We start from the raw sequence: 16,748 nt of genomic DNA, 5'->3' as shown, positions 1-16,748 counted from the left end.
GTTTTAGTCTTTCTTTTGCCCAAGTAAAATAGCTTTCAGCAGCTTACATTGTGTCACTGCCTCTTGATCACTGCCTCCTACGGCTTCCCCTGCCTTTGATTGTAGAAAACCGTTTCTCCCTAAAACCTCTAAAATCATATTTTTCTATGCTAGAACTTTTCTACAAGCTTCTTTTTCAGCATTTCCCATTTATCTATCTTTATGAACTTGATTTTACATCTAGTTTTAATCAAAGACCTTGAGATCTTTATTTAAAAGAATCTGAATAAACAAAATGACAGAATTCCTTCTTATTTGGGGGAATCTAAAATCCAAAGTAAATAAAAAATAAAGTCCTAAAATACTTAAGTCTTCAGATTAAGAGGCAGGAAAATGAGTTTGTCATAGGTTCTGGACTCTGTATTTGAATCTGCAGGTCCTACAGTTCGGGTCCCTTTGTTTAAAAGAGTTGCATCAAGTCTTTATGGAGTTTTCCCCTCCTCCTCCCCGAGTGACCTACTTTCCAAGTGTTCCATTGACTGTGGAAAAATGTGAGCTTTTCTTAGTACTTTTCGTCTTCTCTCACATCTGAGGCATCTCCCATTTCAATTGTAGCTGTGTATAGACTCTCACAGCCTCAAAGTCGACAGAGCGTTTAGAGTCTAGCCCCTCAGAGTTTCTTCGCAGGTCCCTCTAGAGCCCCCTCACTCAACAGACGAGAACTTCCTACCTCAGTGTACCACCGTTAGGTCTAAAGCCCTTCCATGTCGGCAGCAGTCATTTTCTCCCCCTCCTCCCATCTGAAACCTGCTCTCCACTTACCTGACATATCCCAGTGCCTCCTGCTTTCAAAGACCTTGTCCTTGTGGTTGTCCTTCTGTCAGTACAACTGACCTCTCACTCTCCGTTGGCTCCGTCCCTCTCACATTCAAGTGTGCTCAGACTTCTTCCATCCTAAGAAAGAATTATAGCCTTTCCTCTACTTGCTGCCCACTCATGCTTCAGTCCTTTCTAATCCGAATTCTGCTCCCACTGCTTCACCAAAATTGCTTTTGCTAAGGTTACTACTGACCTCTGTGTTGCGAAAGCCAAAGGGAATTTTTCAGTCCTCATCTTACTCTCTTAACACTTAACACAGTCAACTACTCCTTCCTTCTTAAAACACTCTCTTCTCGTATTGCATGATTGTGTGTTCTTTTTCACAGCTTCTCCAGTCTACTCTGCCATCAGATAGACGTTCCTCAGGGCCTGGTCCTGGAGTTACCTGCTCCTGTGGCTTCATTTACTTCTGAATTTCAACTACTACCATATTTCTATCTCTAGCCAAGACTTCTCTCTTCTGAATCTCAGGCTTGCTTCAGTCTCAGACCCAATTGCCTGTTTTATGTTTTATATTTAATGTCTCAGATGGACACTTAGTATGTTCAAAACAATTTATAATTCTTTCTGTCAAACCTACTTCTCCCCAGTGTTAGTAAATGGCTTAAGCCAGAGACCTTGGCAATATCCTTTATTCCTCTTGTGTCTTTATTTCTGTCTTCTCCCACATCCATTTTTTTCAGCAAGGCTTGTCATTTCTGGGTCCTTAATAACCATCAGACCTCCCTTTCCCCTCCATTCTCCCTGCCCCAGGCCACTGTCAACCAGGCTGCCATTGTTGCAGCTGCATCCTAACGGCCCCCTTGCTTTGTCCCCTACTCCTCAAATCCATTCTTCACATCCCAGTTGGTTTAAACTTTTAACTCAAAACTGATCTCCTTACTCTCCTGCTTAAAACCATCTAGGGATTTCTCTTTACTCACAGAGGCAAGTTCAGACTCTGGTCTTGGCTCTAAAATTCCTTAATGATCTGACCCCAGCCCATCTTGCCAGCATCATTTCACATCGTTCTCCTCAGGGTAAAACTTCTTGCCTGTTTTTCTTATTTGTTTGTAGTTTCTGATTTTGCCTGAAGCATCTCTCAGAAGGACTGTTTTAAACCTTAAAGCTTTTTTGACCAATAATATTCACAAGTTACTTTTTAAAATCCTCTTAATTTCGTACCTAGGAAACGAGCTGCTTGCAAATCAGTGAATGGCTCCCACAAGTATAAAGGGAACTCCAAAGATGTCAAACCCCCAGACCTCTGGATCCATCACGAGAGACTGGAGCTCAAACCCATTGATAAGTCTCCAGACCCAAACCCCATCATGACTGATACACCAATTCCTCGTAATTCTCAAGATATCACACCAGTTGACAATTCCATGGACAGCAACATCCATCAAAGGCGGAATTCATATAGAGGTACAGGTTTTTTTCATTTAAACCATTTTCCATTTTGTAAAGTTGCCTTAATTTGGTAATTTGTATGAGACGTTAGGTTTAGAGAAACGTGTGTTGCAGCAGCAACTTCTGATGCAGAATAGCTGGCCTATTGAGAGAGAGAGGTTCTGTACGCAGACGAAACAGCCTTCTAGCTCTCTCAGGTCTCTCATCACACTTCATCAGCTCAAGATTTGAGACAGCCTAGCACATGTCTGCGCATTTCCATCCCTTCACTTGGAGCCCAGCTCTCATTGTCGTGTCTGGCATATTCTTGGTCTCCCTGCTCTTCCTCACAGACCTGCACTGAAACATGATAGGCAGCATCGTGTCAACTTTATTGACTCAGCAGGGGTTCCTGTAATGTGATGGTGCTCATTTTCCTCTTTATTTCACTTCCTGCGAAAACACCTTGTCCCTACTCTGTGTCTGTGAGTCCTGAATCTCCTTCACTTGAAATGTTTTACTGCTGAGGCTGCTCACTGGCCTAGATGCATGTTTGTAACCAACCTCCATATTTGATGTCTAGGGCATGAATCAGAGGACAGCATGTCTACACTGGCAGGAAGGCGGGGAATGAGACCAAAAATGATGATGCCCTTTGACTCCCAGCCACCCCAGCGTAAGTTAAAAGCTTCTCTTTTCCCAAGTGCTGCCAATTATCCAGTCATATTGGGGAACAGCTACAAATGATCTCTTTGACTTCACTTGATCCTAATGCAAAAATTGATCTACCAAAGCTTTGGCACCTTGAGAGAAGAAGAATCAAACGTTTGCCATATTTTGTGATTAGTGTTTATTCTTACTAGTAGCTTCTTTAATTTCAGTGTAAATAAACTGCAAGGCCAACTTCCACAAGTCTCCCAGGCATTAGGGAAGTAACCAGTCTCTTTAAAAGTAGATCAAGTCTCTTCAGGAGAGATGGGGCGTCATCGCTCTAGGCTGGGGCTAAGGATGGCCAGATGTCACAGTGTTCCTTAGGCTTCCCGATACATGATCAGTGTTGATAGGCATTGCAAAATATTTTTTAATCAATAGACTGTATATTTTAGAGGAGTTTGAGGTAGATAGCATGGAGTTTCTGTTTTTATAGCAATATTTTTCAACCTTGCTTGACCTGTGCCTCACTTTGATAAGCATAAAAGTTGCCCAGCCTCCTGCAGTATTTGAAACTCAAGTATATAATCATGATTAAAAACCAAAATGCAATGGGACAAACCAATTACGTTTTCCACTAGTGTTTCTTCTCCCTTGTTACTGTTTTCAAGATGAGGAAGCCTTTCAGATGAACTGGCACATTGGGGCTTCCAGCTGAGGGTCCTCTGAGCCATTCTAAAGAGATAAGCAGCCACCTGCCTACCAATACCAAATCCAAGTGTAAGAAACTATTTAATTTTGAAATTTGCTCTGGGCTGCACAGTAGGTCAGCAAACATTAATACTGTCAGTCATTGTGTTAGTTGCTCAGTCGTGTCCGACTCTTTGCAGCCCCACAGACTGTAGCCCGCCAAGCTTCTCTGTCCATGGGATTCTCCAGGCAAGGATACTGGAGTGCATTGCCATTCCCTTCTCCAGAGGATCTTCCTGACCCAGGGATCGAACCCTGGTCTCCTGCATTGCAGGCAGATTCTTCACCATTTGAGTGTCAGACCTAGATTTAAATCCTGAAAAATCACTTTTCAGTTTAACCTAAATGAACTTTGGAATTTTTTATTCATTTCTTAAAAGATGTCCCATTTCAGGACTGTCGGCCATGTCTGTCCACAAGTGACAGAGATTTTAAATAATCACAGATATCCTACACACAGAAGATGGCGCTGTAAACTTGGAAACCAGTGGGATCCCTGAGAACGTCCTGTCTGCACACACGCTGTCGCTCGCGCAAGAGTCTAAAAATCAGCCTTGGAAGACTGAAAGACTCATTTACTAATAGTTCATTTCTGCACAAAGTACTCTTTGCTTAGGGTCCATGATAAGAAGAGGGGCCTGTACTTGGATGTGTGCAAGGAAAACAGGTTTTCCTCTCCTCAGACATTCCCTGGACAAGGTCCCCAGGTTTAGCAATGTCCAAAAAGAATGAAAGTGTTAGTCACTCAGTCGTGTGCGACTGTCTGCAACCCCATGGACTGGAGTTTCCCAGGCTTCTCTGTCCATGGGATTTTCTAGGCAAGAATACTGGAGTGGGTTGCCATTTCCTTCTCCAGGGGATCTTCCCAACCCAGGAATTGAACCTGGGTCACCCACATTGAAGGCAGATTCTTCACCATCTGAGCCACCAGGGGAACCTCCAAAAAGAGTAGACTGGTTCATTCTAGTTACTTTTGATTTATAAGAAGATGGTAGCTTGACTAGTTGATTGTTTTATATAAGGCTTTAGTTCTTGCCTGAACTAGCTTATTTTTAAAACTTGTAAAATTTGACTACCCTATTCCTAGAGTTGTTACTTTTAAATATGTTACAGAGAAAAGATAAGCTGTACTAGTTGACAGCATTCCTGGTTTTTGTTTTTGTTTTTTTTTCCTTTTCTTTTTTTGGTGGTGGGAAGGAGTACGTATAAATATACAGTGGTATTTCATTTGTGCCCCAGCAGCTGAGTGAGTGGATTCTTTAATTCAAGAATCTGATACCAAGTGCCCAGATATACTTGGGATCGGGCTTGAGATATGCTTTTCCCCACATGGCTTCAGTCCTTTTTTACAAGCCAGGATTCCCTGGAGGCTGCATCCCCCATCCACCTACCGTGGCTATAAATGTCTGAGCATTGCTGGGATGGCTTAGTGGTGGTGGGATGAGGTTCCATCAAAGGCCTTGCACAGAAGCAGTGGATTCTGATTCAACTAATAGCTGATGCTTGCCAACTGTATTCCGGACAGGCACTGTCACATTCTTTTATTTATTTTTTGGTTTACTAAATTTGGAAAAACTGACAAAGCCTTAACAAAAATCAGCTTTGTTTTACTTTTGTGAGAGTCTCTATACCTAAAACACTTTCAAGTTGCACTTCCTGGGTAAAACGTCAGGCGTCTTTCCCCCCACCCTGGCCTTAATTGTGAAAAACACTGATTCTGAAACACCCCACTTCTGAAAACTTACTGTCTTCCCATGGAGGAGATGCTGACTGCCCAGCTGCCCTGAGACCTCTCCTCAGCCAGCTTTTACCACATTGTATCTTATTCCAGGGGCCCGCCTTCACTTTCTGGTCCCTGAGAGCAGGGAAAGCCCCTGATTAGTTTCCCAGGCCTTGAGGAGGGGAGAGGGTGGCCCTGCTCCAGGGTCCCTGGCTGGCTGTGCCACCTGCTTGCTTGAACGTGGTGAGGAGAATGCTGCAGAACAAAGGCCCTCTATTGTATTGCCTGGGATTTTCCTCACCTAAGTAATGTTGAGTGCCCCCCCCTGCTGCCAAAGATCAGGGAGACTCTTGGTGACCTGACATTTTAATAGAATCCAAGGGCTAACTGAGTTTTATCACAAAGTTTGTGAAGTCCTTGCTAAAGGGAAGGGGAGGGTGGGTGGGAAAGATCCCACTTGTTTCTGATCAACCCTACCTGTTTGCCTATTTCAAGAATCTAGAACTGGTTATCTTGATGGCGGGCTAGAGTTCATGGAGTCGCAAGAGTCAGACATGACTTAGCAATTACACCACCACCATCTTGATGTTAAACTTAGTGTTTCCACAGCTACTCTAAGGGAGTACCTAAGAAAAGTTTGTACCTCGGCTGTGCTTCTGATTTTGTTTTTCCATCTCTGGGATCGATAAGGAAGCTCATTAAAGAAGCACTTTGTATTCTTAGAAAGTTGTATGTGGAATATCTGTGTGAAAATGTGGATTCATTTGCTAAATGCAGCAAATTGAATTCCTTAGCCAGTGTGGGAAGGAAAGAGAGAATTTAGAAAAAAATCCATTTATATTTTAAAATGTGAGTAGATATGGCTAAGGTCCCAGACTGGAAGCAGGAAGAGATGGTGCCCTAGGCCTGTATTTCATGCTTCTACTACTAGATTGGACCTTAACAGTTCATTTCCATTTGCATTCCTTTTAAGATATGAAAACTGATTAAACAGCCACTTATTCATTCAGCCTAAATACCTATTTCATGCTTCACTCAGCAAGTAAGAAAAGACAGAATGAATTAGGAATATACTCTAAGGAAAAGGGACTTCTATCTTTATAAGCAGGAGAAAAAAAATTATAGATACCAAAACCATCATTTGTTGGCTTATGGGTTTATACTTTGTGACATATTCAAGTAGGTATTTTTAATAACTCATGTAATCCATGTTTACTGTAGAAGAATTGGAAAATAAAGATAAACCAAAAGAAATTAAAAAAAAAAATCTTCACCACTCTTCCCTACAAGATAATGTGTTAACATTTTAGTAAAAATTATCAGGCTTTTTTCTTTCTGTGTATATATAGAGACATATGCATAAGAGTGTGTTGATTTTTTTTAAAGACAAATGTAAAACCCACGGCTAATGGCCCAAACCCGTGGCTAATTGCCTAAGCTGCCACCGCAAAACCAGGGAATGGTGGAACTGCAGGGGCAGGGGGTGCGGGGTCACTGCTCTTGACTGTGACGTGTGTGTGTCCGTGCAAGCATGCTAAGCATTTCTCTGTCTTGTGTTCATTCACAGCTGTGATTAGTGCCCATCCCATCCATTCCCTCGATAACCCTCACCATCATTTCCACTCCAGCAGCCTCGCTTCTCCAGCTCGCAGTCATCTCTACCACCCGGGCAGCCCATGGCCCATTGGCACATCCATGTCCCTTTCAGACAGGGCCAGTTCCACAGGTGAGAGATGAGGATGGAGCGCCAGGTTGAAAGCGTTCTGAAAGAGTCGGCAGGCTGCAAGGGGGAGGACCTGCCCCACTTAGAAGGATTTGGAGTTTTTGTCAGTGTTATCTGTCTATCATAACATTTCTGTTACTGACTCAAGTTTTTTTCTATAAAATTCACTTCATGTTTCTCCCAGAGTTTTAAGTACTCAGGGCAAGGTGTTGTTTTAGTAAGAAACATAACTGTAATCACACAGCCATGTCTTGTTCCATCAACTTGCATCTTAATTCCATCATATTTTCAGTTTGTTTAATCCTTCACTTTGAAAGGAAAATGTAATCTGGATGATTTTTAAACACTAGAGGTTGCCTTTGCCTAATGGTGGGAGAATTCTTAGGGCAACCGTAAGGTACTTCTAATGTGAGCTCTTAATTACGTATATCTGCCGGGAATCAAAGTAAGAGCAACAACCTGGGGGCAGCAGGGCCAGCTGCCACGCTGGAGTTATGCAGATTGTAAACCTCAGATTGCCTAGTGGAGTGAAATTTAAAAGGGCTCCCAAGCATAGATCATCTCTGAAAATAGATGGGACATTAGCCTAACAATCTGCAGTGTATGTAAAGATACACCGTTCTAGACCACCGTGTCTCAGTTTGAAAATCTTAAGAAACAGCTTTATCAGTTTTAAGGTGCTAAAAAAAAACGTCTCATATATACAGTTTACTCTTTTTCCATCATTTGAAACTTGAAACTTGTCTTTTAATAGTTACAGATGTTAGTAGTAGAGCTGAGTTTTGGTAGTTCTAGAAAATAAGGGAGTTTCATGTGAATCCCATTTTTTAAAAGAACTTCAAAACTTCATGCTTAGAAGCTTGGGTTGACAGTAACATCCCTTCCTCCTTTAAGTTTTGGTCAGTTATAAACATACGCAAAGCATCAGATGGAGATCCAAGCTTACTAAGACATGCCTGATAACTCCCAAAGTTACCTGCTCCCAAACTCTTACTTTGTTTGGAGAATGCTGCTTGAACTCATGTCTGAAATTGGCCTTTCCCTCCCTCCAGTCCAGGTGTGGGTTCCTGCCTTTAGGGAAAGACAGCCTGAGGGAGGCTGTATGGAGAACCAGACTCTGCCTCGCAGACATAATCTCAGAACAGACCAGAAACAGCCCTCCAGACCTGCTCTTAGAAAGAGGTTTTTGTGCCCTGACTATATTTCTCCATTTTTAAGGCAGAAAAATCTCCCCCACTGGGATATGAGCATACCTAAGTGCATGGCAGGGTCTTCCCAGTCAGGTCAGCCCCCTGCCTCCTCCCTCCTGGACGAGAAGGAGGTTGAAGTTTGGGCAGGAAGCATAGAGCTCCCACCCACCCCTCACCCAAAGGGTCAGTGTTGATACAAGTTTGGTTCTGTATGTATTTAGGCAGAAAGCAAAAAGAGGAGAAAGTAATGATTTCCTCCACTAAACGGTTCCTTGTTTTAATAACCAGAGGGGTTAAAAGCAGGTAAAACTAACAGAGCCTCTGAAGATGGATTTGAAATGTAGAGCAGGTGTCTAGAGTGACCAGAGCTCTGCTACTATCGTATTTCCCTGTGTCTCTAGACCCCAGTGTTGCAGAGCCCATCGTGGGCCGGGCCGTCCTTGCCTAGAGGGTGTTTTCTGTCTTTTCCTTGGACGTTTACTGTTGTCACTACCACCTGATGCAGAAAACACACTGTCCACGTGCCCAGGTACCCAGCCGCTGTGCACTTGGTGTCTTAGACAACTCGGAGAGATCAGTCAGGAGGTAGAAATTCTAGTTACAGCATTGTTTCCCTTGTGAGCCGGGGGTGTTGCGCAATTTCAGGGCGCACCCTGCACAGAGAATACAGCGTACCATGCCCTCTGGGGTTGCACTGCACTCTGCTCCGCGTAAGCAGGCCTCTTCTCCTTTTTCACCTTTCCTGCCATCTCTGGCCCTCGGAAGCTTATACGTCTAAGTAAGGCAGTCGAGGCAGCTGTGGTAGAGCTGTCCTAACATATCTGCCAGTACATGGTCAGGGCTAGAGCCTCGTGCTTTCTCTCTCCTCATCCTTGTTACCCTCACTAATCAGCTTCCACCCAGCCCAGGATCACACAGAGCAGGACCAGCAGCTCCCCAGGTGAGGTGACAGCTGACCTGAGCAGGCAAGAGAAATGAGACCTTCAGCGCAGCCCTGGAAAGGACAAGAAGTGACCTAGGCCTGGGAGGTTAAGATAGCCAGGCTTTCACCACTCGGGGAGGGTGTATGAGTCCCTTATTGCTGGAACCCAAGGCCAGATCTTTGAGTAGCACTCTTGACCACCATGGCCCATCTCCCGAGAGCCCAAGGGAACAGATTCATGGCTGCCTCAGCAACAAAGGCTGGGAGAGGTTGGATTTCAGCAGGTTGTTCATGGATTACTACTTAAAAGGGTTAATTTTCCTTGATAAGGTTGAGGACTCTAGGAGTCAAAGGAGGTCTTCCTTCAGGTTACCTGGTGTCCTCCAGGCCCCTCCTCAGGGTGCGGATGGTGGTCTGCACCAGCTCACACTGTGTGAAAAGCCTTCCTCTTGTGGTTGCCCTGGGAACTGGTGCTGCTTCTGCCCGTGCAGCATCGGGGCCGTGTGGACTGGGCTTGGAAGAGCAGGCAGTGTTCAGTGGATGGAGCCTGGGCTTGGGACTCGGGCCAGGATTCGGAATTCCGCCCATCAGGTCTGTGTCCTTGGGCCATGCTTAGGCTCCCAGCGTCTGATGTGTTACTATGAGGATTGAATGAGCTAATGAATAATAAAGCACTTAGTGTGGTGCCTAGCTCAGAGTAAGCACCTGGTAATCTACAAAGAAAAAAGTCTTATCAGTCATTCAAGCCCCGTGTTCAGCACTTTTTATTCATCTTCTTAATTAATCCTCAGTAAATTATGTGTTATTCTTCCTATTTTTGTAGGTGAAGAAACAGATTTGGTTACCGCCAAGTTGACTCAGCTCATAGGAAGAGATTAGGATTCAGGTCTATCTGACTCCAGAGCCAGTGCTTTTTGTACCCCAGCATGCTGCCTTCCAGAACAGCTCTGACGCCTCTTCACTTATTTTGAGATTTTTGTCATGTTTTTCCCGAGCTGCCCCTTCTTCAGGCTATTGTGCCCCTGTTTTTTCCTGTGGACGCCCAAACACCTCGTGGCATTATCTTAAAGCCTTCGGCAGACCTTTGGACTTTTTGGCTGTCCAGGCCTCACCTGAGCTGTGGGGCTCTGGCTCTGGGGAGGCTGCGCAGTTGCCAGCGCACGTGCGGGGCCTGTGGCACGGCCTCTCCTGCAGGGACCACCAGGCCTCGGGGCAGAGCTGCTCCTTGTCAGGCACCCAGGAGGCCTTGGTGATGTGTTGTCTGAGAAAGGCTAGTCTCAGAGGCTGTCAGTCAGTGAATAAAATTTTAAATTTTCTTGTTTACATCTTAACAGACAACATATCAGGAACCTTTATGTGTGTTCCATAGTGAGTACTGAGAAGAGCTTTAAATCTGTAAAATTGTGACCACTTAGCTGTATGGGTGAAAAAAGTCCAGCATCTGGTGGACAGATTCTGGGGGGACTCTGAAATTAGACCATTCTTACTTAGCCTTGGCAGTGGTGCCAATCTGTGTTCCCTTGAACTAGCATTGACCCGAAGTGCTTTTTGAGCCAGTTTCAGGGGCCCTCAGAGGTAGGTAGCCAGAACCCCAGAATGTGCATACGTTCAGTGGTAAAATAAATGCTAACATTTAGACTTTCCTGCTGTAGAATCTGTTCGAAACACCCCCAGCACTGACACCATGCCAGCCTCCTCATCTCAAACATGCTGTACCGATCATCAGGATCCTGAAGGTGCTACCAGCTCTTCTTACTTGGCCAGCTCCCAAGAGGAAGATTCGGGCCAGAGTCTCCCTACAGCCCACGTTCGCCCTTCCCACCCACTGAAGAGCTTTGCTGTGCCGGCAATCCCACCCACCGGGCCTCCCACCTACGATCCAGCGTTGCCAAGCACACCGTTACTCTCCCAGCAAGGTGAGCAAGGAGAGCAGCATCGGAGGGGCCCCGTGGCTCTGGCTCAAGACACCAGTCGCCACGTCTTTGCAGAATAACAAAGCTCATGTCCTCCAAGCCTATCCTTATCCTCTCGGAGAGGATATGGGCTCCTCCTTTGGGAGCATACATAAACAAGAGAATAATTCAGCAGGAAGCAAAGGCTGACTTTCTGAAGTATGTTTTGTGTGCAGGACCCTTGGTGGTAGAATCCAGTGGCATGAGTATGAACAACCTATCTGGGCCTCCCAGAACTGCCTGCCTCCATAGGATTCCTGCCAGCTAGAGAAGGATTAGGGAGTTCAAGACTTGGAAGCAAGGAAAAAACCAAGGTTGCAGGAATAACCCTGCAGAAGGGTTGTTAACTCTTTGAGTTCACACAGCTCAACAAAGGTCCTCTCGCCTCAAAGGCATGCTTTCTGCCTCCTACTCTTTCACACAAATTTCTCTCTTATGATGATTTGTTTCAGAATAAGTCACTCGTTGTCAAGCTTTTGGTCTCAGGACCCTTTTTAACTCTTAAAAGCTACTGAAGCTGCAAAGGAACTTTTTCTTCACACGAGTTATACCTGTCATTATTCACTATGTTAGAAATCAAAACATTTTAAAACTATTGTATTCATATAAAAATAGCAATAAATCTGTCACGTTGAGGTAAATAACATATTTTCATGAGAAATAACTTTCAAAATAAAAATATAGTGAGAAGAGTAGCAGCCTTACATTTTTGCAGATCTCTTTAGTTTCTAGCTTCATAGAAGACAGCCGGATTGTCATCACCTGCTTCTGCATTTAAACCAAGCAGTGTGTGGTTTTGGTCAAAGAAAGTCTGGCCTCACAGACATGTAGCTGGAAAGGAAAGATTATTTATATAAACTTTTCAGACTGCTGTGGGTATTCTTCTTTGACACTACAGCAAAACTCAGCAAACTGTGATTTTTTTATCGATTTCTTTGTCATGTGGAATCCAAAACCATATAATTATTTGTACTCTGTCCCCTAAATCCGTCTAGCCTGCACTTTAGTCTAAATATTGGGAAGCCCTCAAGATCATGGTAGCAGATACAAGTTTTTCAAAATTCTGATTTTTCACTTTAAACTTAAATTTTATCATTGGAAATAAATGCTGTCCATTGTCTTCCCTAAGGTGACTGACGGACTTCTTTCACTTTCTAGAAAATGTCTGCCAAATGCTCAAGTCTAAATAACCTGTTTGTGCGTTGGTCTTTCTTTGAACTATTAATAACATTGGTGTTTCGTAATGAAAGCAACAGTTCAGCTCACAACTCAATTACCAGTGCCTTTATTGCAGACAGCCATCATGCTTTGGTGTGCAGTAGTATTTTACCCGTATTTCCATTTTAGAATATTTAAAAGATGGGTAATCAATTTCATAACATAACTTTTTCTGCGTTAATTACACTGGCTCTTTTTTAAACTTGTCAAGTGTGTGTGTTCATGAATGACTTTACAACATGGTGCCAATACCTTCATTTGTGCTAAGGCTCCAGCAGTTTTTCCCACTATTGCTTTTGTACCATCAGTGGAAGGGCAAAATGTGTCTGGGTATCATTATGAAAGGAGTTTTGCCCTCCCAGACATTTTGCGAGGGGCCCTGGAACCTCTGCACTGTGAGAACCACTGGTCCAAGAGATGAGTTTTTAAAGCCAAGTGGAACATCTTCTCTGGCTCTTGGATGCCCTGCTCTCTCCCTCCTTCCATCCTGTTCCAGTCCCTTTTCAGAGCAGGAGCTCTGTGCTGGGTGTGTGTGCATCCCTCACCCTGAGCAGCATCTGGACCTCAGATACCTTTGTGAGGACCAGGGGAGCAGGCTCAGACACACCCCTGATGGTGCCCTTTCCCCCTGCAGCTCTGAATCATCACATCCACGCCGTGAAGACGGCCTCCATCGGGACTTTAGGAAGGAGCCGGCCTCCTATGCCAGTGGTGGTTCCCAGTGCCCCTGAAGTGCAGGAGACCACAAGGATGCTGGAAGACTCCGAGAGTGTGAGTTCCCGTGTTGGCCCAGAGTGTGGGGCAGGCTCGCTCATTCCACAGGCGAGCACTCATCTGCTCCCCTGAGCCTGGGCTGTGCCGCAGGCTCGATCTGCTTGGATTAGCTTATCACACCTGCCTCCCTTTCAATTCTGGCCTGTCTCTCTGATCCTCTTGTCTTGGTTTGAACTGTCCACATGTTCTTTTACCCCCCAGCCCCTGTTTATGATCTTTCCTGAGCAGGATGCTATAGAGGAAGTTGCCTGAGTGGTTGCTCTCAAAACAACATCAACAGAGTCTCTCCTTGATCTTTCACTCCCGCATTCCAATAAATATGCCCTACCTCTGCATTTCCTGGTACAGGACTCTCTCAGGAGGAGAGCTTGGGGCACAGAGATCAAGGGGTTGTACCAACTGTGTTGGCTCCAACAGAGACTAGAAGGGGCAAGCGGTGGGGCCTGTGAGGTCCTTGTGACCCTGGCAGCACAAGTTGGAGGAAAGGTATTTTGCGATGGAAAGAAATGCGTGCTTGCAGGCTTGGGCGCATCCTGCAGCCTCTGACTCTGCCGGGCTGGTAGGGGCGTGGGCAGTCCAGGCTGTCCAGCAGTTTTCTCACTCATCCCTCGACACTGTGACCTCTTTCTGTGGGCCCTGCTTCTGGACGGCTATTTGGATCGTGCCCAGTAACACTGTTCTCTTTTCCGTAGAGCTATGAACCAGATGAGCTGACCAAAGAGATGGCCCACCTGGAAGGACTGATGAAGGACCTAAACGCCATCACGACAGCATGACCACCTTGACCGGGACGTGACTCCCGGCCCGAGTCCAGAAGTCTTGGGACTTAGCCTTGAAATCAAGGAGTTGTACAGAGCACCAGAGGACAGCACTTGAGAACACGGAGTCAGCAGGCCGCCCGGCCAGTGCCCCGGCGTGGGGCTGGCTCCAGGCCTGGCCACCTGCCTTCTCCCAGTCAGCCTGGAAGACGCCCGTGTTGAGGCAGCTTCCCTTTGCCTGCCGATACCCTGCAGGACTGGGCACCATGGGCCAGAATGTTGTGTCCAGGGAAGAGGCAAGAAGTGCAACCTATGTTTGACTTGGTGGACAGGCCGTGTCTTCATGCTGCGACAGCATCGCCTTTATGGAGTGTAGACATTGGCATTTCTGTACAATTTTATTTGTGTTCTATTTTATTTTACCTTCAAAAGAAAAACACTATCAAAACCAAGGAAGTCCGTGGTGTTCTCCACAAGTGGTTGACATTTGACTACTTGTTTGAATTATGTATGGAAAGTCATTGACAGTGTGGGTTCTTCCAGGGGTTGGTTTGGTTTTTTTTGTTGTTGTTTTTGTTTTTATTTTTGATTCTGAGTCATTGCATCCTCTACCAGCTGTTAATCCATCACTTTGAAGGGGGGAGGAAATACTGCATTGCTGTTTGTAAGCTTTTTTATTATTTTTTTATAATTATTAAAGGCCTGACTTTCTCCTCTCATCACTGTGAGATTACAGATCTATCTGAATGAAATGTAACATTGAAAAGACTTGTTTGTTGGTTTCTGTGCAGTTTCAGTATTGGGGTGGGGGCGGGCTGGGAGGGTTGGGAATTGGAAATGGAGGGGCTGCTGAGATCCTGTGAATGTTTCAGTCATTGTACTTTCTTCCAGAAGCCTGCAGAGAACGGAAGCATCTTCTTTATTGTCCTGGCATGTCCATCTCTATTGTCACTAAGTTGCAACTGGAGTTTCATTTGGATCTAGTAAAAAAAAAAGTTCTTCTGTGCAATAGGTGGGTTCAAGGATGTAGCTGCCTGGTGTCTTGGTAATATCCTGATAATAACATCCACGCTGAGGAGTCAGACATCATATTACAGGAGTGATGGAGTTCAGGGCACAAGCCTGGCACATTCCTAGGAAATCAGAGAAGAGGATGGACCCCCTGTCCTGCTGTTAACCCTCTGACGTTGGGGAAGTCGGATGTTAAGGTGGGGATTTTGTTCCCACACAAGACTCCTTGCTTCTCCCTAGTTCCTGTCCTCGGTCAGTCCAGCCCTCGTTTCTATGTCTCAGAGCCCCTGTGGAGACGGCGTTAGCAAGAATGAAGCAGCACCAGTGAGGCTCGCAGTTCTTTCTGAACACTGTCCCATAAGTAGCAGGGGACCAGGAGAGCGCTCCCCCCCGCACCCTCCCAGCAGCTCAGCTAAGCCCCTGATTCCAAGAAGGCAGCAGGAGGTCTCTGAGGGGCTCTGGGAGGCCAGCCATACAAGAAACCTTTGGCTTTTACAGGTGGTTCTCGTGTGCTTCTTTAAAAGGAAAGAAGCTGAGTTTTTTTAATATATATTAAGAATATATTAAGAAAAAATACAGGACTGACCCTCAGGCATCTTCCCTGACTCCCCAGCAAATCCTAGAAGAGAGTGTGTAAGGCTGAGGGAGCTGTGTAAGGCAGATGGAGATGTAGCCAAGAACTAGCATCTTACTGGCTGGGACCAGCAGGGGGCGCTCAGCCTGCAGCAGGCAGGAGCCCCGCTTGCCTTTCTGCGCTGGTCATTTCCCCCGTTTAGGTCTCATGGCACACTGGCTCTTCTAGGAGATAAACTCTCTGTCTCTTAATTGGGGGCAGTGAAAAGAGCAGTGCGGGACCTCCTGCTGCCCTGCTAGCTGGTCATGGAGGATAGTGCCAGGCAGGATTCTGGAATGCAGTGCACTTCAGCTGATCCTGAGAAGAGCACTCTGGACACCAGGAGCGCGAGATTCCCCAGAAACTGTCTTACCTTTTGCCCAAAGAGACATGCTCGGTATTCGGGGCATTCCCTCCCATGAACCCTGATACTTCTGTTACCTCAGGGCCTTGGTACCTGCATACTGCCACAGAACTGGGGCGGGGGGAGGGACCTATTTTTAAATAACTGTTCAAAGTTGGGGGACTTTTTTAAAAGTAAGAAATAGGAAAGCTATTCTGTATTGCACCTTTTCACAATTTAATACATTTTCTTACATTTTCCTGTGATTTTTGAAATTAAACCATTGTGTGTCTTGTCATGTCCTAGTTGAGCTGCTGGCCAGCAGCTTCCTTCAGGAAGATCTGGAACGAACGTGTCTGTTGCCTTGTTGCCTGCTGGAGGGGGGCCTGGAGGGCTGCTGGGAACTAGTTTCTGTACACACTTGTTTGGCCTTTTCTGTAGTTGATGCTGTAAACTCTATGGCTTTTTGAAAAACAGTTTCATGTTTTTATTTAGTATTGGAAATCCAATACACTTTTTTTAATTCAATCAAACTGTGGTCTGGACAAAGAGTTATTTTCCTTTTTCCTTAGGGAAACAGAACTTGCGGGGGTGGGGAATCCCATTTCCCAGCCTCAAGCAGACACCATTGCCCTCGTCACCGTAAAGGCAGGAGTGCCAGAGGCACACAGGGTGGTGCAGCGGGGGAAGCGAGGTGGTGATCCAGGGGTCCACCAGCCCCGGAGATGAGTCCTGTTCCCACCCCCGATATTCCCCTGCAGGGACTGAGAGTCTGAGGGATTGAAGGCCACACCTGTCAGAAAGAGACAGGTGACCCCAGCAGGAAAACACAGCCATTCCTAAATGGTGTGTAGGCCATGTCCCTGATGTGGCAATGTCTGGGGAAGCAGCTTG

At 45.6% G+C, this 16,748-nt stretch overlaps 1 protein-coding gene across 12 annotated transcripts in view; it reads left to right on the top strand.

Moving 5' to 3' along the window:
- Window positions 1–16,387, top strand: part of NEO1 (neogenin 1) — a 238,134-nt gene extending 221,747 nt beyond the window's left edge. For 5 of the 12 annotated variants that reach the window (XM_086322619.1, XM_086322612.1, XM_086322611.1 and 2 more), the window contains exons 23-28: window positions 2,027–2,265; window positions 2,813–2,905; window positions 6,918–7,076; window positions 10,838–11,101; window positions 12,990–13,126; window positions 13,822–16,387. In XM_086322619.1, coding sequence (XP_086178745.1) covers window positions 2,027–2,265; window positions 2,813–2,905; window positions 6,918–7,076; window positions 10,838–11,101; window positions 12,990–13,126; window positions 13,822–13,905 — 976 coding nt within the window. In that variant the 3' untranslated portion in view covers window positions 13,906–16,387. The remainder of the gene's footprint in view (window positions 1–2,026; window positions 2,266–2,812; window positions 2,906–6,917; window positions 7,077–10,837; window positions 11,102–12,989; window positions 13,127–13,821) is intronic. The other 7 variants (XM_086322616.1, XM_086322614.1, XM_086322613.1 and 4 more) reach the window with 3 other exon arrangements.
- The last annotated feature ends 361 nt before the right edge of the window (window positions 16,388–16,748 follow it).

The sequence above is a fragment of the Bos grunniens genome, chromosome 10 (genome assembly GCF_055505025.1).
Source record: "Bos grunniens cultivar Pamir isolate PY7600 chromosome 10, Bosgru_T2T1.0, whole genome shotgun sequence".
Taxonomy (NCBI): Eukaryota; Metazoa; Chordata; class Mammalia; order Artiodactyla; family Bovidae; genus Bos; species Bos grunniens.
The sequence above is the reverse complement of the archived record's forward strand: the minus strand, read 5'-3'. Positions and strand labels throughout refer to the sequence as shown.